The 23,519-nt window shown below is 35.8% G+C and overlaps 1 protein-coding gene across 1 annotated transcript in view; it reads right to left on the bottom strand.

Moving 5' to 3' along the window:
- CLVS2 (clavesin 2) overlaps positions 1-23,519 on the bottom strand; it is a 1,094,294-nt gene that overhangs the window by 678,425 nt on the left and 392,350 nt on the right. The window contains exon 2 of the mRNA XM_044073860.1: positions 23,117-23,291. Within this exon, the coding sequence (XP_043929795.1) occupies positions 23,117-23,291 (175 nt within the window). The remainder of the gene's footprint in view (positions 1-23,116; positions 23,292-23,519) is intronic.

Genomic DNA, 23,519 nt, shown 5'->3' with positions numbered 1-23,519 from the left:
AATAGATAACATTTTCAGTGGAGTAGTAATCCTAGAGCACTCAAATAGTTATGATGGCAAAATATGAGAAAACAAATAACCAAAGAAATGCCAAAATGCAAAAACACTAAAAAATGAAATAAAATAGACATTTATTATTGAGAACTTTCCTCCAAATCAGTTTCAGACGTCTTCTGATCAGTCATTGTTTTATTTGATGTTCTGAATTTGGTTTTTAGCATTTTTTTAATTCACTTTCAATGGCTGCCAAGGAGAAAATGTCACGTGTATTTACATAGCTAATAAGGCAGAAGATAAATATTTGCAAAGTCATAATGTCAGATGCAGAGGTCACAATAAGAGGAAAAAAATATGTAGTCGACAAAATGGAAAGGAAAATATTCAACAAGATAACAGTATAAGAGGTGGAAGTTACATATGTGAAGGTAGACAAAATAAAATGCTTTTTCACATAGTTTGCTAGTAAGCTGTTAAAACACTATTAGACAGCTACATCTGAGAACTGGCACTGTGATTTGATGTTAAGTAATTTGTTTACATGTGGTTACACATGGGTTGTTTACAAACAGCTTATATAAAAGTGCATATCCTACTGGTGGTGAGGATTTGAGTGTAGCTTGTTTTACAAATAATAAATATATATGCAGAGGTATGAAAAAATATATATATATAGATATATATATTTATATATGTATAAACTGGCATACATATATAAATATGGCCTGACATTGAGTGACACTAATCACTGCTGCAAATGGTGAAACCATCAACATATTATACTGTTTTATGTGGGGACAAGTAATAATCAAGAAACAAATAAAGTATAAAAAGGAAAGGATACAGAACATATCATTTTGTCATCCCGGTACTGAGTAAGAATGTTTGATAAAAGTGTTAGTTACAAGTTAAAAGTTTTTTTTTTATAAACAACTTCCAACTTAGTTTTTTGCTAACTAATTGATTCCATGTACTTATTTACTTACTTAGTCAGTTAGTTAGTCAGCTGAGATAGAGCTATGATCTATTTAGCCTGGGATTATTCCTCCAAGCTTCTAATTTACTTAGCCAGTTAGTTAATTAGTCAGCTGAGATGGAGCTCTGATCTATTTAGCCTGGGGTTATTTCTCCAAGCTGCTAATTTACTTACTTAGTTAGTCAGCTGAGATACAGCTGTGATCTATTTAGCCTGGGGTTATTCCTCCAAGCTGCTAATTTACTTACTTAGTCAGTTAGTTAGTCAGCTGAGATAGAGCTCTCAGTTAGTTAGTCAGCTGAGACAGATCTCTGATCTATTTAGCCTGGGGTTATTCCTCCAGGCTGCTATGCCATTAAGAAAGTACAACATAAGATCTGAAGCATGAGAAGACCAGAAAAGGGATAATTTGAAATATTTAGAAAAGAATGATAGTTCAAAAAGCACTTTATAACAAAAGTAAGACCTTAAAATGAGGTTTAATTGCATAAGGACAAAACTACAATAAGTAAATGCTATCTTTTCCTATACACATTGAAACTTTGTCAGTGTAGCTCCTTATTAAAAGAAATTTAAGTCTTAAAAGAGAAAGAAATGACCCTGATTCAGAAAGGATTATCATTATCAGGAAGCCTTAACATCATTTGTTCTCCCTGATTGTAACCCTTTTCAGTTCTTGGAGCACCCTACAGCTGAGGCCTCAGTACAAAGAGTCGTCCCGCTGGTTAAGCTGCATACTAATACCGCCAGCTGGGGAAGGAGATAATGCTACTTAGCCATGTTTTCTTCCCCAAAATGACGTCTGACTCACTATATACATTGCTGAGCAATTCAGGGTGGGTGGTATTAGTGTATCTATGTATATCTGTATGCGTGTAGATGTCTGTGCATATGTATGCAGTGATATGAATGAATAACCAGAACTTCCATCACAATTTGTGCTGCCTAGAAAAAAAAAATAGTAGGTTCTCTAATTAAGGAATAGCAGGGGTTCTTGAAAATTCAGATAGACTTAAAATAGACAAACTGGTGATTTTTCTTTTAAATAAACTGAGCATTTAACATGGAATACATTTCTAGGCAGATCCTACAGGTAGCTGAGCTCAATGTTGCTGAAATGTTGCTACTGGTTATGTTTCATGTCTTTTTCTATCAGCAATAGCCTGGACAGCTAGTATGGTATGTTCTGGATTGGGGAATGGCAATTTTTTGCTTTTTCTGGGGGAGGTCTGAAATTACTTTCTATTCAGAAGCAGTCTGTGTAGTAATGCCAATGTTGTCAGTGTTTCAGAGGCACAAGCTAACCAGTCCTCTAAGACAGGAACCAACCAACCAGCCAACCAATCATCATAGAACTTGGTATGCTACAGACAAAAATTCAGCTGAATAGCCCACCCCTTTTGTAAATAACTCACATAAATATCACCTGGAAAATGTCTGTTTCTGTACATTTTATTCTTACTATTTTGTACACATTTCCACTGACTGTAAACATGTATAAATACTTTCCAGATTAAATGTCAAACTAATAGCAGTTGTAAATAAGAACATTGTCATGAAGATTTGCAGCACAGTTCTACTTAATATTTTTGTAGTACTAGTTCATATTGTTCTGCACACTATGATGCTTTAATATAATTAGCTTTAGTGTGGGCTGTGGCTGAAAATGTTCTCTGGATCAGACCACTACCTGTCTAACAAAGTGAAAACAAATAAACAAATCCCCTACCCCCACCCCATGTTAGAAAGTTGTAAGGGGTATTAACCAAAGTAGGTACACAGTACATACACACATTTATTTATGTACAAACATGCACATATACAGTAGTATTAAACACATAACTACTACTGTGTGACATATGACATTATCGGTCTTTTCTAAAATATAGAGAAAGATTTCATGGCATGATATCACCCACCTTAGTGACGTATATATGCATGAAAAAGTGCTGTTAATGTTTTTTTTTTTAATTTATAGCTAAATTAACAAAATGCACTGTCCCTTTCTCTAACTTTCATTATAAGAAAGTGGATGACCCTCTCCATCTCTCCTGCTTGCTTGCTTAATATGTTACATGGATATGCCAGCCCAGAAATTGGAAGTCATGAGTTGTAAATTGAAGCAGACTTAATTACATTCCCTCATGTGTTTTGTTTCTTATGCTAAAAAGAAAAACTACTGAAAAATATTATCATTTTCTTTGTTCTGATGAAAATAATATAAGAATATGTAACTACTGATATTATTATTATCATTATTATGATGATTATTATTATTATTATTATTATTATTATTATTATATGGTTATGGCCACAAAGCCAGTGCTATGCCATAATTAACACACTATACAATCTGCAGAAAATATGCTTGTTCTTTTTTGTATCTATTTTCTATAAAAACATCTTCTTGGAATAATGTACCCAGACTATTTAGCTTAATAAGACAATCTATCTCAGTAAATATATTAGTTAACCAAATTAAATACATAAAAAGCTATGACAGCCTTTGATTTTGTATGTTTCAAGAAAAGAAAACTTAGACTCTAATGAGCAGTAGAAATTATTAAAGACTGGCTTTGCATGCTTTCAACCAGCCCACGTGAATGGTAAGAGGACATTTTATATTCATTCCAATAAATAATCTCAACACTACTGAATCTTTCTTCATTTCAGGAGCCCGTTAGTAGACTTTATCATTTACAGGTACGTTTTGTACTACCTATCTGACTGCTACCCAATTCTATCTCTCCTGACAGTACTATACTTGATGAGAAACACAGACTGTTTTAACTCAGCAATTTCTCTGCAGGCATGCTGTTTGACATCACAGATTTGGAGCATGCTATTTCCACCGTAAACTCATCTAGGAAATTACATATCTTGACAGTAAACAAACCTCTAATAATAATAATGCTATCTTTGTAAATAATAGACCTGATCTGATGCCCATTCCCACTTCTTATCACCATGGATAGATTTCATCTACTTATTCCTCTCACTGTAGTGTTTTTGATGTCACAGAACAGTAACATTTGAATTAAGAAATAAAAACAGTGCCAGTATGCCTTTTTTACTGGGCCTTTTCAATTCTTTCACTAGCTTTATTTAAGACAGACATGGCCACGGTTTGAAACTCAATAATGTTGCAAAGACCTAAAACACAGAATGCCAATAATATCAGAAGGCGATCACAATAACACCAGATATCATAAACTACATACTGCTGAGAGGGCCGTTGCAAGGATATATAATTAGGGAATGGTAGAGAAAAAGAAAACAAATGCTCCTGTCAAGAATGGCTTAAAATTCCACAAAGGCAAAAGATTAATAATACAGCAGTCTTATTTAATTTAATTCAGAAAACTGAAGCAATTGAACAAGGGGACATAAAGCTACAAAATCTTTAAAATTTAAACTAACTTAAAATTTTAATAAGGAATTGCTTTTACAAAGATGAAAAATGCCTACTATGGCTGTAAGTTACAAAATGATCAGCTACCTTATTATATTATGCTGCTCAAGGCCTTCCCATGGATGCTACCGTTTGTACTCTGGATTCTCCTGCTGCAATGAAGCACATTTTTAATTTAATATCATGGCTCAACCTTGAAAGGCTAATAAAATATGTATAATCTTAAATTATATATAGAAAACATGCATGCAAAACATCACTTACTTTGCAAAGATCCTAAAATCCTGATTAATCTAAAATGAAAACAGAATCCTCAAAGGGCAAATACTGATAGGCAAGTATCTTCAAAAAGCATGATCAAAACATGGCTTTCTGAAAATGTCTGCATGTATGCTTTTCATAGGTGAGCATCTTATATCATTATTAATGAAGGCCTCAGTCCCATAATGTGTATACACACACACACACGCACACACTTGCAAATGCATGCACATGCACATATATGCATGCACACACTCACTTGTATAGGCACACACATTGTAATTATCCTCGAGTCGATTCTCTTTAGGTCATGGAGGCAGAGACAGCTGATTTATTGCTAGATTAGGTTGCTATTTATAACCAGACTGTAACAAGCACTGCATGCAAATAAAGATATTGCTTCAATAAGACTGACACTCATCTAAAATGTATTTTAGAAAACTGCCAGCTTTCTTCTTTTGGGCAAATGTTCTTTAGCATTACTTCATAATCTGTTTATTCAGAACTGAGAAACATTATTGATTTATTTGGTAGATCTCCAAAGAATGTGATAGAATAGGTCCCCTAAACCTATATCCAAGTGCTCTGGACAGGTATTTAGGACACTTTATTTTAAAGCTCTCAGTTTATTTTCCATACCTCTTTTTTGGGGGGAGGGGTTGTAATGTAGTTACCATTCATTATAGCTGCTTTTAGTTAGTTGGCACCCTTTGTATCCAGCGCTCTTATATTGTTTTCCAATTATTTCAGTATAGATTGTATTATACTAGTTTTCTTTGTGTGGCGAGAAACCTGATAACATTGTAATTGGAGATATTATAAATGTGTGATGTGTAGTAAGTCAGTGGAGTGTTTTTTATGTTCTGAAGAGATGGAACGTCATCCCCATGGTTAATGAAGGTTATTCGATAAGTCAGGGCAGTTTTAGTTTAACTAGTGTAATTTTTCTTTTCTTTTTTTTTTTTTTTTGTAAATATATACTTCATCTTAATGCCATTTTTCTGGGATCAGTGGGGCTAAGGTTAACATTATGTGGAGGCTCTAAATGATTTTGTGATATAGTTAAGTGGCTGTTAGTGGATCCCAAGCTTCAGGGCCAACTTTTAAAGTACCTTCAATAACTTGAATCAATACAAACAACTGGTATCTGTAAGCTATTTTTTTATTTTTTGCTTTTTCATTTTTTGTGTAGATTTTAGTGAATATTTAAATATTTTGTGTGTTTGTCACAATTATTGTTACTATTTTATATATTTATTGTATAGGAGTTTATTAGAACTGCAATAGTTAGTACAGTTATTTTTTTGTGGTATGCTTGCACATATGTTTGTCACTGGATATGTTAATGCAGTAAGTGGCTTATGATGCGGGTTTGTAGGAGAGTTCTGTGTGTGTGTGTGTGTGTGTGTGTGTGCGTGTGTGTGTGTGTATTTTTATTGCTTTTGTTTATTGTAATTTGAATGTCGATGCTATTTATTTATGCAATTGTGCTTTACTGTTTGGAGTGAAGTCACTTAGCTGAGTCCAGCTGTATATGACGTCAAGGACTTCATACCTTGCCTGTCTAACAACAGCTACTTCTTTGCAAATGAATACTCATTACTTCATTAAGGTTATCTATCCATCTTAATCTCTAGCACGTCTTTCTTCTTTTACCTTCAGTCTTTTTAGTATACTTATAGAGGGCGTTTTTATAGTGAAAGTGTATTTTGAGTAAGAATCAGTATTGTGTTTGTATGTGTGCTGTGTGACATTGTTCATTATTTATATTGAATTATGTGTATATGCGTTGGCTTATTTATCGATTTGTATACATTGTGATTAATATATTTTTCCATGGCTGGAATTTTTGTGTTGTGTGTATATTTTGTATAGGGGATTGTGTGACATGCTTTCTGTTAATTTTTTACTGCAACTGAGAGTAATGTGCTTACAGTGGGTGTTTTGAGGATAGCTTTATTTGTATTGGATTTTGAATGTGAGTGCACATGTACTACATGCTTGATATTCATGTTTGATTTGTGGTACAATGCATTCATTTCATTGAGCATCATAGTAAGTACAGTGTTTTCTATATGTAATCCAGTCTTTCCTCCTTGACCAGCTACTCTAGTTCCTAAAGTGCTATTTGAATTTTGGTCACCTGGGTCATCAATATGGTGGAATTATCTGCGGTTTTCCTTTTTCTTTATTTATTGTATGGGTTACTTCACTAGTGTGCTTTTCTCCTACATTGTCTCCTTGCTACATTTTGGTTATTGATTTTGTGTTAAATTTCTTTATTTTTGTTCAAAATTGCATACTCTAATTTTTAACCTGTGGAATTTTTATTCAGGTTGCAAGTTTCTTTTTTTTTTCTTTTTTTTTTTTTTTTTACACAGCAGACAATACATTGGGAAATGTAAATTTTTGTTTGTGTGCTCATCTAACCCCTTCTTTTCTTATTGTATTAAATGATAATATATTATTCTTTTCTTGGAAGGCAACTTAAACCACCTCTGATTTCCTTGTTATCTGTAGTTTCAAAGGTTATTAACACAGAATTCATACTCTCACAAAATTTGCTAGACTTTTTAAAAATATTGACATTCATCTTTTTGTTAAGAAAGCAACCTTCTACAGCCATAAATTCCAGGGGTAATTATCTGATAAACATTTTGAGCAATGCTGTTGTGCTAACTACATGCTCTCTTCTACTGATTACATAAGACCAATTTTTACTTACAACTGTCAGTTCACTTTCAGATAAATCACTATTTGTAAAAGTTTAGTAATGCAAATATATGTGTTGCCCTTTCTCTCTTTATGCTGTAACGAAAATATCTTTCATGCCTTATTTGACACTGCATCCCTGCTTTTTTTCCTCATGCTCAGGTTTTATAACTTCTGGTTTCTCCATTGTGAGTTGTTCTAAGGTTGAACATCCTCCTGCATGTGCACACCTCTGGTTTCATCTGATTTTTTTTCCCTCAACCATCCTGGACTTTAGTCCTACCTTGAGGGGGCATGACGAGCTCACGAACTTAATGGCTGTTTTGTTCTTTCTCTCTACCCTTCACCGACAAAAACACACTATTTTGTTTATTGCGGATGTAGAGAAACTGGCTTAAAATACTTCAGTTGCATCAGGTGAAAGGGCACAAATGTTTATTTTGCTTGAAAAGTGAAAAACAGTTTACAAGAGGAGACATTATTAAGTTTGTTTGAGTATCTCACCCTACTTGTCAGAGAGACTGAGGCCTTCTTCTTCACAGTGGCAGATACACAAATACAAATACAGTAGCCCAAGAACTGTCCTGATGGAGTTGCTAAATGCTCCAGTCTGACAGCTAGCCATCTTAAAAAGACGACACAGGCCAGTGAACTAAAAAAAATGCAAGGTCTGGAAAGCATTACAGATGGCCTATGTTATAGGTTATGGTGCCTAAATATTAGAATTATTATTCTTCTAAGAGCACACTCCTTCACAAAGACTGAGGGTGTGTCTGTATCAAAACAAGAAGCGAGCAGAAGAGTGGAAAGCTTAACAAACCAAAACAATAACCAAGAGGTTACGCCAAGGAACTCTTTTACTTTGTGGAATAAATACTACTGTTTGAAAGCCTTTGTGTGAATCCTTATCACAACCTGTTGGTTATTGTGTATGTGACATATGTAGTATCTGTAATAATGATTTTACCTCGCAACATGGCATTTAGAATTGGTAGAATAAACAACACAGAGAAGATGACAGCTAATGCAGCTGTCCCACTGCATGTTTAATGACAAGTCATTCCTGTCCAACAAAAATAATGAAAGCCAATAAGCATCACAGAGATGTCCTTCGGCAGGATTATTTGTTAAAAATGATGGACGACTTCTTTCCTAAAGTTTATAAAGAAAAGAAGGAAATGGAACCCATAAAATACATGTTTTAGTACATTGCTACACAGCATCTATCACATACCCAGCTAGTCTGACCACACATAGAGAGGACAAGGTATACAGATGAAGAGAACCCATAAAATACATGTTTTAGTACATTGCTACACAGCATCTATCACATACCCAGCTAGTCTGACCACACGTAGAGAGGACAGGGTATACAGGTGAAGAGAACCCATAAAATACATGTTTTAGTACATTGCTACACAGCATCTATCACATACCCAGCTAGTCTGACCACACGTAGAGAGGACAGGGTATACAGATGAAGATAACCCATAAAATACATGTTTTAGTACATTGCTACACAGCATCTATCACATACCCAGCTAGTCTGACCACACGTAGAGAGGACAGGGTATACATATGAAGAGAACCCATAAAATACATGTTTTAGTACATTGCTACACAGCATCTATCACATACCCAGCTAGTCTGACCACACATAGAGAGGACAGGGTATACAGATGAAGAGAACCCATAAAATACATGTTTTAGTACATTGCTACACAGCATCTATCACATACCCAGCTAGTCTGACCACACGTAGAGAGGACAGGGTATACAGGTGAAGAGAACCCATAAAATACATGTTTTAGTACATTGCTACACAGCATCTATCACATACCCAGCTAGTCTGACCACACGTAGAGAGGACAGGGTATACAGATGAAGAGAACCCATAAGATACATGTTTTAGTACATTGCTACACAGCATCTATCACATACCCAGCTAGTCTGACCACACATAGAGAGGACAGGGTATACAGATGAAGAGAACCCATAAAATACATGTTTTAGTACATTGCTACACAGCATCTATCACATACCCAGCTAGTCTGACCACACATAGAGAGGACAGGGTATACAGATGAAGAGAAGGAAAAGAAGCCTTGCAGCTTTTGTAAAGTCCGAGAACTAGTAAGGGGGAAGCATTCTTGGGAAGTTCTGGAGAAAATCAGAGAATATCACAGCTTACAAAGAAATGGAGTAAGCAGCCATGAAAAGGAAATGCCTGGAGGTCTAGAATAGTCTGCAGGGACTAGTTAAAAAGAATATTAAAGTAGATAGCAACCTGAAACACCAGACAGCTGGGAGAGAAGAATCTCAGATGCAGTCAGACGTGTTGGAGCAGATTCTAGTCAAACAAGGCAGGAAAGAGGAAAAAGCAGCCAAAGAGGCAGATTCCATAATAGATAACCTAGAGCTCAAAAGGGGTGGTGGAGAGAACAGTATGGATTAGCAACATTTATTTATGTATTTATTTATTTATTTTACAATTGTTAACTGGAGGTGTCTGACTGATCCAAAAAGGCCCTTTTTCAGCAGAGGCCCAGGGAGAAAACCTCCACACAGAAAAATTACAGATACATTTAGATATTTAGACATGATCAGTATACAAACAAATTACAATAGACAGGTATTTACAATGATATGCAGCACATTAACAGTTACAGTGGACAGAAAAAACAAGAAAATATTAATTTAAAAATAAAGGTAATTAATAGATTTGTGGTGTATAGCTGAAATTTGGAACATTGGTAGAATACATACATAGTACACAGGTACAGTACATACATTGTACATTTGAGATAAAATCAGGAATGTTAATTTATAGCAATGAAGGGTAGAAATGGTAGAAGGGACTCAGACTCACAAGATGAGCATTGCTTGACAGGAAGAGTTCTGCAAAGATTAGATTTTAGTAATTGTCCACAAGTATCTGATGTGCTAGACAGTCCAGAGAGACCACCATGTCAACATGACACAGGAAGGAATGTAATGCATAGGTATTAAAAGAAGAATGTAAATTAAATGAATGAATAAGATGCACTGGAATGTAAAAAAAAAATGTTTCTATCAAGTAGTATGTGAGTGGGTTAAGCAAGTTGTGAGGATTAAAGTTTCATAGGTATATACTGGGGTAACAACCACAAGTGGCTTTATAAGTCTAGCTGTGCAACCCAACTCAACTGTGTCAATATGTATCATGTGCATTTAAGAGGAGGGGTATATTAGTTAGGAAGTTTGCAGAGGTTATGTGCAAAGGAGGTATGTTAGTTTGGACATTACTATCTGCCTCTGTCTATCAGAGACACGGGGCCAGACCCAGGGTCAATTTCTGATTCCCCATCCATTAATCAAAGTTACACTTATACAGGGTTAGGGATGGACTCTGTTTCAAATAGATATGGAGCTTGTTCCAGACCATGGGATCCTCTGAGGCATATGTCTGTTTCACCAACATGTCTGATTTATGTCACTATCAAAGTTTAAATCCTTAGATTTAGTGGTTTTGATGCTGTTCATTTTGTAGATGTAAAAAGGTCCATCAGAGCTGGATCTGAGGATGCTTAGTAACCTGTAGGAAGCAGAGTACAGAGACAGGGCTTTAAGGCAATCCACATAAGGCGATGTGATTCTCCTGGCAAGGAACCTTTGTGGGCACTCCAGCTATTGTAAACGTCTGGTCAGATACATGCCAAAGGGGGCATTACACTTAATGATGGGTCTGATAAGGGGTGAATAAAGTGTCACTATGACTTCCTTGAACCTGGACATCATGCCTTTACTTATAGTTTGGGTGACATGGACCTTTACACTCTTCTTTATATTTTTCTTATTTTTCTTGGCAGCATTAGAAGAAGGGAGCATTACAATAATGAGAACCAGATGAATACTGTTACATTACACTAACATTATCTGTACAACTATGCATGATTTTGATGCATACCTCACATTAGCTGATATGCAGGCAATGAGGAAGGATGTTCTTTTCCCTTTTTCTGCATGATAATTACAGCTGTACATAATGTACCTGAGACACTGAACAAGATATAGGAGGAAAAGACTAACATGAGGTACTGAATGCTGCTTTGTGTATTTTGTTTTTATCTGTTGTATTGCGCATTTTTGTATCAAGTGCGGCAACCAACCAACAAGATCCTGGGATCACTAAGGGTACTCCAGCAAACAGAGTACATTCTTGCCATTAAGGTACTGTCTACATTACAATGACCCATTTGTAAAGTATGTTGTTATCAATATTTATGGGTATATAAAGTTAATGATTCAATCGTGGTCTAATTTGTTTAAAGGACCTCACACAGTGGATTTTTGTTCATAGGTTCATAGGTATGTACTAGGCCCTGGAGCCTTTACAGGCCTAGCTCATAATAGTGCCCTGGCATCGTGCCACCCGATGTTAAGTAACAGTGCCTCTATCAAGTAGAGCCACTGGAGTGATCCCTGGGGTGAATTTTCTATTTCCCATCCACTCATCAAGATTTCTGTTGAAGAAGGCCAGTGAGGTGCTCTGCTTGACATGTATTGGAAGTCTATTCCAGAGCATGGGCATTCTCTGGGTTATGAACCTGTCCCTCCAGCATGTTCTGTTGATTGTGGTAATAAGTTTGAGGTCTCTGGAGCATGTAGTGGAGAGGTTCATAGGTTGGTACTAGGCTATCAGCCCTAGGGCCTATACAAGCCTAGCCATAACAATTCCCTGGCTATTTCTTTCCACAATATTTACTTCCCTGGACCCTTGTCTAGTAGGGTGACTAATGTGATCCCCCAGGGTGAATTTCCTATCTCCCATCTAATCGTCAAGGTTCCTTTTGAAGAGGGCCACAGAGGCGCTCTGCTTGACATGTATGGGCAGTCTGTCCCAGAGTCTGGGGAGTCTCTAGGTCAGGAACCTATCCCTCCAGCATGTTTTGTTCATTGTGATGACAAGGTTTAGATCTCTGGAGCATGTGGCTCTGTGGGATTGGGATTTCTTTAGATGTAGCATTTCTAACAGAGCTGGTTCAGACATGGCTTTGTAAGTCAAGCTGAGATCACTTCTTAGTAGACAATATAGCCAGTGGTGCTGTTAAAAGGATGACTAAATTTCTTCTTAAGCAGAAAAGAATAGGATCCATCTTCTGCTTTCCAGCTGTAGAGCTCTGTTGTAGCCCTGCATTGCACATAGCATTATTGCCAAAGGGATCTCAGTTCCAGTCCTGGATGATGGGCTGAGGAAAGCATTTATGAGAAAAAGAAAAATGAACAATAGAATAGCATAGTACTGCATTGATGATATGAGAAGAGTTTGAGCAGGGGAAAGTCAAATATAGGATTATTTCATACACTGTGTGTGGTGGAGTGTCCCTACCTAATTAGTAAAGGCATCTTTCAAAAGATGAAAAGAAAAAAGGTCAAACTGTGTTACCCCAGAAGATCAGTTTAAAAATCAAGGATACACACAAGTTAAGAAACAGGAACCATAGTGAAGTGAAGTGATTACAGATCATAATTTAGGGGGTGGCAAAAGGGGAGTATGAATTCTGTTCAGCAGCATACCTTGAGTTCACGCAGAAGTCAGGATCAGCAATAAAGGTGTGTGGATTATCTGTGGAGGCACATTCAAGGACATGAAACTTCAAATATGGAAAGTCATGGAAAATCAGTACAGATGGCACATTATTTTCTCAGAATCTTTTTTTTTTTAGATAAGGGATGCAACAATTCCAATTATAAAAAGCTGTTAGGGAGAAGTTAAGTATTGCACTAGACAAGGACCCGAACAAATATAATTAAGGAAAGATATATCACAATTAAGTCAGGCAGTATCTAAAAAGAAATGTAAACAGTAATTAATAGATAGATGTTTGGAGACATCTGCATGGGTCACAGTGGAGCTATTCATTTTTCATGGAATGAAACCCTTCGAAGAGCCAAACTGATTTATTGCTGGGTTGACAAGAAAGACTAAGAACTAGCCATAGATTGTGCAATCAACTAAAGATATATTTCAGACCATGTACCAACTGGACAAATAATAACAACCCCAAGCTCCCTCAGACACTCACATTTATGGAGGTAAGGTTAAGTGGAAAACATCAGACAAATCAGAAGCAAAAGTTAAAGAAGTAATACAAGACAATATAACAGAAAGGGAAGAGGTGGGCATTGCATGGTGGTAAGGGTGGGGAAGGCAGAATATAAGAAGAAATAGGAAGATATCAATTGTAGCAAGGAAGACAAATTAAAGCTGCTCCAGCAATCTTCCAAGGTGGACAGACTCACCATGGGAATCAATGTAATTAAATGCAAGCTAGAAAAGGTGACTATTTCCACAGCAGAAGCTGTATACCTGAGAAAAGGGAAGTTTTGGTGGCCAAATGGGAAGAAAAATCCTAAATATATAGTATGGTTCTTCAAACAAAGGTGAATGGAGAAAGAAGGGTTTTGACAGACCAAGAGGAAATATGATGTAAGCCCAAGAATCACTAAATAAAGATTTATACCTTTGTGGGAGAGGAAGAAATGAGCATCAGGTCTTACAAAAATATAGAAAGGACAATCCTGGCTGAAGCTGATATGGGCAGATTAAATGCACCCATCATGATAGAGAAGATATGATCAGTAATTAAGAATAAAACTGGAAGACCTCCAGGCCAAGTTGGTTTTCATTCTGAATTGTATAAATAGAGAAATCAGGAAGATGTTCAGTATCTTATCTAACTCTGCTTTGAATACCCAAGAACTGCTAACATCCCTGCAACATGTAATAATAATATTGCTACCATCATCCACAGGACAGATGTTGAGTTCAGATGATTGCAGACCTATATATCTACCAAATAATGACATTAACAATATTAGCTAAGATAGCTTGGGCAGGATACTCTCAGAGAAAATTAGTTTGCGGCAGACTGGGTTTGTTAAAAGTGACAAGTCACAAACTATTGCTGGACCTTAACGGACTGTAAAGCAGTGAATCAAAATAAATTAGTATAGCAGGAACTGTCACCTTCACATCCATAAGGATGTCAATGCAGTGGACTGGAAATTCCTCATTGAGACTATATGAAAGATGGTGCTGGGAGAAACATTTCAGGATTGTGTTAAATTAAGGTGTAAATGTCCTGTATTTGATGCCTTAGTAATTTAGCCACCTGCCTCATATGGGGGGGGGGGGTTGAAAAGGACCGTAGAAAATGCTTTCCTTGTTACCAAATCCCATTTTACTAGCTATAAAGGAGCTAGCAGCACAGTTAAAAAACAGTAAAAAGAGAATAATAATCAAATAAATAAAACACTAGAAGTTAAATTCTGATAATAAAATGCCTGATAGATAGAAGAAGAGTTTTCCCCCCTATTTGACTGATACAGAGAGAGTTATATAGTTTGCCTGCAATTGGCATATGCAGATGTATTCACTAAGAACATGTCAGTGAAATGTTGATGGTTAATGGGATGTTGCTTTAGTGAATTTATTCATGCATACCATTTTCCATTTATTTTCAATAAAAAAAATGTAAATTAAAAAAACTGTTCTGCCTTTTTCTACTAGTCATGAGCTATGCTCACTGTTCTTTGGGCGCCTCTGAATAAGATTTTTTACTCCTTTCTCCTAAAAATTTTATTTCCTGGGTGTTAATGTCTGACTCATTCTGCTGCACCCTTAACTTCAAAACAAAAAGAAATTAATCTGGTTCTAATTAAGGTTGAAATTTTAATTGAAGCCATAGTGGAAATTTGTGGACAACAAACACTCTATAGAATAAAGTGGTTAATCTCTTATCCTGTGTGTCTTTGTTTTTTTTGTTTTTTTTTTTCGTTTCCAGTCCACAATTGCTATCATGACAGTTCATTCTTTATATATATATATACATATACATACACACACACGCACACACACACATGCATACAGCTTCACTACAGGAAGTCAAGTCCCAAGCACTGTATATAAGTTCAGGCAAGCAGCCATGGGGTGGGAACCAGAGATGGGTTCATGATTAGAGAAATTGTGAGGGTTTAGGATTAGGGAGCAGGAGGGGGATTTTAGGGTTAAGAGGTGGGGGAGTCTTAGAGGTAGGCAGCAGAAAGGGAGTTTTAGGTTTAGGGACTTATCTGGGAATTTAGTTTTAGGAAGCAAGGTTCGAGTTTTAGGTTTCAGGAGTAGGAAGAGAGTTTTAGGATTAGAGAGTGACCAGGTCATTTAGGTTTAGGGTGGAGGGTTGGAGTTTTAGGTTTAGGCAGTGATCGAGGACTTAAGGGTTATGGAGGGGGAGTGGAGGTTTAGGGTAATGGATCAAGGAGTCAGTTGGCAAATGGGTGTGATTTTTAGGTTTAAAATTTAGGTTCTGATATGGCTATGTAATCTGTAGAACTGGGAATTGGTAGTGCTATATAGAAATGATAGACTGAGCTAGTGGGAGTTAGAGCACTTGCCTTTTTGAGCAAATGGCAGCAAGCCAGTGTACCATCAGCTACTAGCATGCAAACATATGCAGTAGGCTCCATATACATGTGTGTGTGTGTGTGTGTGTGTGTGTGTGTGTGTGTGTGTGTGTGTGTGTGTATATATATATGCATGTATCTACAAATATGAGCATGTGCTATGAACTATGAAAACCCAAGACTCTCAAATGTTCTTCTGAGGAATAAAACTAAGGCATGATAAAAAAATAATGAAACACTGGCATAAAAATGCATTTCTAAACAATGGCATGGCTATATTAACTTGCAGAATCTTACATTAATAAATATGAGTTGCTGTTATAACCATATTCATATCGAATAAGTCTGTAATTATAAAGTCTACATTTTTTATTCTTTCTTTGTATTACTTATAATGAACAATGTGTAATCTCTATATATACTAAAAATATATATAACAAATATTGATTATATAAAACATATCAGATGTCTTGGCATGATTTTACAAATTGGCATGGTTTGAAAAAAATCTATATTCCACACATAATGAAGGAAATAATATACATTAATGTGAAGGTAATATGTGAACCAGGTATAGCCCGAAATTGACAGAATAGCAAATGCATATTCCTGATACAACAGCAAAGAAAGAAAACCATTATGATATAATATTGGGCTCTTGTTTATTTATTTATTTTTTTATTTTTATTTTTTTAGATTGTTGGCAACAGTATAAATGGGTTTTATACCCTGAACTTCATTTAAGAATCACTTTGTTATTGTTTTACCATAAGTTAAAAGCAGATTCTCAAAAATCTTGTTATTGATAAAAATTTTAGAAAGGACATTTCCTATACTTTGGTCATTTTTTTTATTACTAATGAAAGGCTATATAATATAAATGTACTATGTGTCAGTAACAAGATTGATTTGAAATATAATGGATTTTCCATTTTTTTGTCAAAGCAAATTGATTTTTCCATATTGAACTAGTAGCAGAAACTGGAAGTTCAACCATTAACCTCATCTCCGATAAACTGCATGATTGAGTACTTAATGAAAAGGATGCAGCAAGCTGTTAAGACCGAGTATAATCCTTCCCTAGAGAGTATTTAACACAGAAGTCCTACATGGGTCTGTTGCTGTCATACTGCCTTTCACATTTCATCACAAAACAATAAGATGCATCCAATTATTTTACAAAAGGCTCTGCAGATATTAAATAATTGAGCACAATGTTACAGTGCATACCAATTATGTAGCGAATGCACTTCTGTTATCACAGAGATTAAAGATAACAGCCCTTCAAAACAGTCAAGAAATACTTCCTCATATGCACATTTTGCCACTAGTTAAAATGAATCACCAGCAATTTCAACTCTGACTCCATGCAACATGTAGAACATTAACATCACATGAAGTATTACCCTGTACTGAGACAAAGCAGTTAACTGAATCAACTGAGGTGATCCAAAAATGTTAGGAATAATATTTTTAACACAGCAAACTCTACTTTAAGCTGTGCAGTCATATTGTCTTGGCATTATATGTCACTTGAAAATACATTCATAGTCAAACCAGAAGTGATGCATTCAAATGTGCATTTATACTAGGACTCTGAAGCCTAGTTCTAAACTTAAGAAAAATAGAGCAAGTGGTACTGAAAGGGAGAACTGAAGAAAACATAGTTTTAAAAATGAATCATATAAAGCTCATTCTTGAAATGAAAATCCTGTATCACAATACAAAATAATGTCAATATTTTTGAAGGACACATACCAAACCATTACTGAATGAGACCACCTTTATCACTTTGTGCCTAATGTGCCAATGGGCATAATGACTTCATGCTTACTAAGCAAGTCTTCCAAAATATCTCTCAAACACCACTTAACTGTAATATTAAACCTATCAGAATCCTATTATTTGCCACCCTGCATTGCAAGCATTACTCTCAGCTACTTCCCCATAGCTACCATCCACCATTTTGATGCTACCTATCAGAATCACTTGTAGCTACACACCAAGCGCAATGTGTTTTTATTTTGCTTGACTTGCCTTTCATCTACCTCTGTTGCTATCTTACAGCTATGCTTGAAATATCACTGGCCAGAACAAGTGTTTTCCGGCATCCATAAACTATACTTGGGCTCTTATGGATCACATATCCTCCATGTTGGGGCTATATCACTTCATCGAGTATGTAAATATCGAACGCTTACATTGTCGAATATTCACATACTTGAAGGAGTATAAACATATATATTCCTACTCCGAGACTGCACTATAGTGAGGAAAGGGCAAAAATCCAGATCTTCACTGTAATGCAAAAAAAATTCACAAACTTTGAGTATGTGAATATTCGACGATGTAAGCATTCAATATTCACGTACTCAATGAAGTGATAGGGAGCCTTCATGTTCCCTAGAAAATGAACAGATTTTAATTAATTATTTTAAATATCATAAAATGCATTATTATGGAATGAATATCTAGTCCTCATAGTTATCCTATTAAGGCACGATAGTATTATTTTGTAAAAGGTTTGTTGAGTCTGTGCACTAAGAAAAGCATTGTGTACAAATGAGTTTGTTGCTAAAGTAAATGCTAGCATAACACAACCCTGATTTGCAAATAAACTGCCTCCACTAACTTTCTTAAACACATAAACCATAATGAATGAATTACCAAATTTAAAAACTAAAAAAAAATTTTTAAATTTGGTAATTTGCAGTACATTTGGTTTATGTGTTTAATAAATATATTGGCTGAAATTTAATGTAAACCATAAGTTCATGTGCATGTACTACCCCCCCCCCCCTCGTTATTTAATATAAAATGGATTCATGTTGAGTCATCAAAAGTAATTTTAGCAAACGGAAAAAAAATGTTTACTGAAACTACCTTCAGTAAACAATTCAACAATTTTGTTTTTGCAGGGGGGGGTTGCAAGCCCCTCTGCACCACTCACATCCCCTGGATTTATATATGCCATCTCTGAGACCATACAGTAGTGGAGAATAAAAACAAATTCTATTGTTGGCAAAAATAATTTCGGCAAACAGCACTCGCTGTTTTTTCAATGACATGACCTGCTCCCGTATAAAGCCGAATATTGTCCAACAACTTGTAACAAATAATACCAACCCATAATTCTGTCACCCACTTAAAGTAGTTTTAAGAGTAATAGACTAAAGGTACAGTAGTGTTTTCATTCAAGTAAACAAAATGCAGTATTGGTTCATAGGTATGGCTACTGTGTTTCTAAACTTCAGATTTTCTAAAAGATCGGTGGATGAAACCTCATGCTTGTATTTTTATTGCTTATAAATGAAGCTACAAATGAACATAGTGGTTACCATATAGTATCACCGACCTTTTTCCCCTTTAAGTAATGGACAATAACTAGGATTCATAAATATCTGTGATTACATTATGTCTGGTGTTCATGAAAATTCAATTTAACAACAATAATAATCATAATTGTCACTTGCCTTTGTACACTCACTCTTGTTATACTATGAGTACAGAGACAAGCATAACAATGCTAATTGGTGACACCTAGTTGTGAGTACTCTTAGGTAAGTGTTTTGTATTGTATGTTACACAAAACAACTTGGAAACTGTGAGCCAACAGCAGTATGACTCCCTTTGAGTATGATATCAGTGAAAGGTCTCAGATTCCACCACATATCCTATATTCCCTTTTATATGACCCAAAGATTCTCAGTTTCAGCAGCCAGCACTCAACACAAATGTGTAAATGCACAGAAACACACACACACACAAACACAAAAACATACTGGCACACACATACATGACCTTGCTTCTTTTATCCAACTTATCCTACTGGAGTGTATCTTCCCTGATCTGGCAGCCTGTGTATATCAGTCAAATTACTCCCATTTTTAGTGCTGGTAATCCAAGTCCTCCACCATTTTTCATGCCTCCAACAAGTAACGGATGTCCTCTACCCCTCCATCTCAGGTGCAGCTGGTTATTCCCTATCAACCTACCCACCTTGTCAATGATGCTTTCTTCTATCATCACTATGTTGATGATCAGCCCCTGCAACTACCTCACAAACAAGAGGACACAATCAGCACCTCACATTTCTTGCCTTTCAAGGGTACATCAGCAATCTGATTCTCCATCCTTAAAGCTTCTTACCATTTTTTGATCTACAATTAGAAGTTCCTCCAACCCTGTCTCACAATACTCACAGGCTGTGTAGCCTTTAAGTTACATGATTGTTTTGCTCAAGAATCAGATGATATTGTTATTGTATTTGAATACAGGCATTCTAAAAAGGCCTCCTTGGCCACCTCCAACAGATCCAAGAAATACAGTCAGGTATGGTCTGCTAACTTCACTCCTCAAGGAACCCCATCCAGCTTCCTTAACTCTGTCAGCGTATCTTCTAAGCTTTTGTCAAACAATCCAGCAGTGTTCCTTGTTTGTCCAAGAACTAGTTATTGTCTGCTGCAATGTATGATGCAGACATCCCTGCATGCCCATTTTACTTTTGATATTTATTTTGTATTTGTCAACCAAGGTGACGCACTCAACCACAAAGACTTTTTTAAGACAGAAAGATTTACCCCAGGACTGTCCCCTGTATAACTAATGGACAGATACAGATCCTAAATGCTTCATCCCATGCATGGATTCCATCGAATTATCTATGGTAAGATCCCAGTTATTCTCATTACGGATAATATATAATTATCAACCATGGGATGGTTAAGGTCAATCTAACACCAAATGGGATAGGTTAATTCAAATACCAAAAAGGAAAATGACTAAGCTTAAAATGGTTCAGAAGGACAGCTAGCCTAGTACTTATTTATGAAGCTATGAACATACAAGACCCTTCTCAGAGTCATACAGTAGGCAAATGGAGGCTAAGAGAATCAAACTCTGGATCACATTCCATTTGTTTTATTACTCACAATGTTCATAGCACAAATAGCTTGTATTCTTAGATGCTTCTTAAGGAAAACAAGAAGTGCATTAATTAAAATGCTTCAGCACTAAATAACTGTGCTGTCCATGAAAAAATCCATCTGCTTTTTCATGTTTGTATTTGTATTTCAAATAATAATTTCATCATCACCGACGGACAGTAAGGCCTACTAAGTTAAAATGGAAATAAATTTCTCTGACTTCTGGTTAGTATCAATTAGTTTGCAATGCTTACTCACTGGCGACATCATTTTTCTGAGTCATCACTGCCAAGTGTACATTCTGTACTTGAATTTAAACTCACAAAAGGCATTTTGACAAAATGTGAGTTCAGTTTTCAGTGGTTCTGAAAGGCTAGATCTCAAAAGGCATAGAAAAAAACTCTGTTACGGAAGTAACAGCAAGAAGCATTTTCATGACATTTAAAGTGGAAAGACAGATTTCTAAAATAAAGATAACAAAACCAGACTGGATTACAGTCATGATGCCGGAACCATAATAATATCCACTTTTATAAAACTCAAAGACAATACACATGGGAGGAGTTAAGATGTCCTATACATTGTTGCTCTGTGCAAACATTAAATGGGCATGATTAGATCAAAAATAAATAATAAACACAGACAAGATTCTCCTTACCGCTTCTCATATGTAAGAATGCATGAAGCTCATTGCAGTACACGAACTTTGAAGTATAAAGGAGCTTTTTATTGTCATACTCCAGCTGTGAAACTAAAACATGCTGGTGGGCTTTAACTTGTGTCACCTTTAACCCTGTAAGATTTTATCATTTTGTCCTACTGACTGTACCCATCAGGCAGCAACCAATTAGCAAAGGAAAGGCTATAAGTAGCAGAGGATCAGTTAAACAGAATTATGTAATTCCTGCAAAATAATTGTATTAGACTACCTGGTTAGCTTATATTTATTTAAGTTTGTGGCTAGGTACCCAATTAGAATGTGAGTGTTTATGTCTGTCACATAACACTGTTAGAGCCTGTTCTTGAATCAGAGTGTGGTAATCATATAATATTCAGGCAAGAATAGTGATTATTAAACAATTATTTTCTACTAACACATAGTATGAAACCTTCTTGCAGTTGTGTTCAAAGGAACCTTATGAGAGATCTTTGATTCTAGGCAGGCAGTTATCATGATGTGTGTCCTTGACCTAATTGTGGTGTTATTGTTTGGCAAGCCCTTCTTAGAGCAAAGTGAAGTAATGACTTCCATACACTTGTAGTTGTTCCTGTGGGGCTGTCTCAGACTGAATCATCTGTGTTTTAGCAGATAGGCTTTCAACTTCTTCCTCTCCAAATTTCTACCTGAATGAATATAAATCCACTGCTTGATAAGCAGCCAGTTGCAAGTCACTTTAAGATCTACCTGTCAACAGCTATTAAGTATAATGGTATGATTTTTTTTTTTTGTAAAGGAGCTTTTTCCCCGGGGTTCCACTGAAAATGGGCCTCTCCTGGTAAACAAATGTAAAATAAAATAAATACATAAAATCTGCTATATAAAGGTGGGCTGTGTTAAAGAAATAGCAAAATAAGAGCAACACAGTGAGTAATTGAGAGGCAGCAAAAGACACAGAGTAAGAAAGAGAAAAATACCTTTTCTTATATTAAGTTGTTATGGCTCTACTTTGCAGTCACACATTGATTCGTATAACATTATACTATGCATAAGCAGTATCCTCATGAATCTAGCTCACAATGTACTTGTATGTTGTGCACATCTGTTGCTACACGAGATTAAATCAAAAGTCACAACACTGAAACCACGTCACAAGGCTATGCAAAAAATGTCAGTTTCAGTCAATGACACTTCACCACATTCATAATAACAGTCTAATACTATGTTTTTATGATTGCTAGACATTACCCATTCCTTCAAAGTTACTTGTAATATGACTGTTACAGTCAATTAAAAAGTATTTTAAAATGTGCACTCTGCAGCTTCCATTTTTACAATACTTCTACTAAGAAAATCAGTAAACACATTTTAATATGTATACCAAGTTACTACCTGCCTACAGTAACAGATCAAAGAGTACGTAGAAAAGTAAAATAATGCGGTTCCTCCATTCTAGTTCTGAATTCATGGAATCAGCAACAGTAACAGTACATACTTTATTAAACCTCCAGCAGTAATGCTAAGAAGCCTGAAACGTACATTGTAGGAACTTCTGTGTGTCTAAATAATGAAAACCAACAAACAAAATTACTATCATCTGAATAATTCTGATCTGAGAGGATATACAAACATTTGCGAAGGTACAGTGGTATGCAAAAAATTAGTATAACTGATACAGTACTTTTCCGTGATTACATTTGCTGTCACATGAAAGAGAGATTTTACTTTTTTACCTGGAGACCTTCGATGGCTAATCGAAGCATGCTGGGAGTTAGTTTGGAGGCCTGTTTAAAGGTGAAGTTACTCCAGTCTATGATCAAGACAAATCCATTCACCTGAAGTTCAGGGTCTTCAATCATGGCCTCCAGAGATAAGAGAATGGCACGTAAAATATCAACAAATGTGTACCTGCAAGCAATTCAGATTAGTATGTGTTAAGATAAGGAATAAGCTTGATATGAGGACAGTTTTTATAGTGACAATAACTGCTGTCAGTGTGTTCTTAAATAGATGGAAAAGCGAGTTAACAATACAAATCAATTAAGAAGAATTCCTTCTAGAGAGTATTAGGGAAACTTGCAGTGAATATACTGATAAACAGGAACAGAATTATTATGCAACAACAAAACTGTTCAA

Source organism: Protopterus annectens, chromosome 1.part1 (assembly GCF_019279795.1).
Source record: "Protopterus annectens isolate FY-2018-M chromosome 1.part1, PAN1.0, whole genome shotgun sequence".
In the NCBI taxonomy this organism is placed as follows: Eukaryota; Metazoa; Chordata; order Ceratodontiformes; family Protopteridae; genus Protopterus; species Protopterus annectens.
The sequence above is the reverse complement of the archived record's forward strand: the minus strand, read 5'-3'. Positions and strand labels throughout refer to the sequence as shown.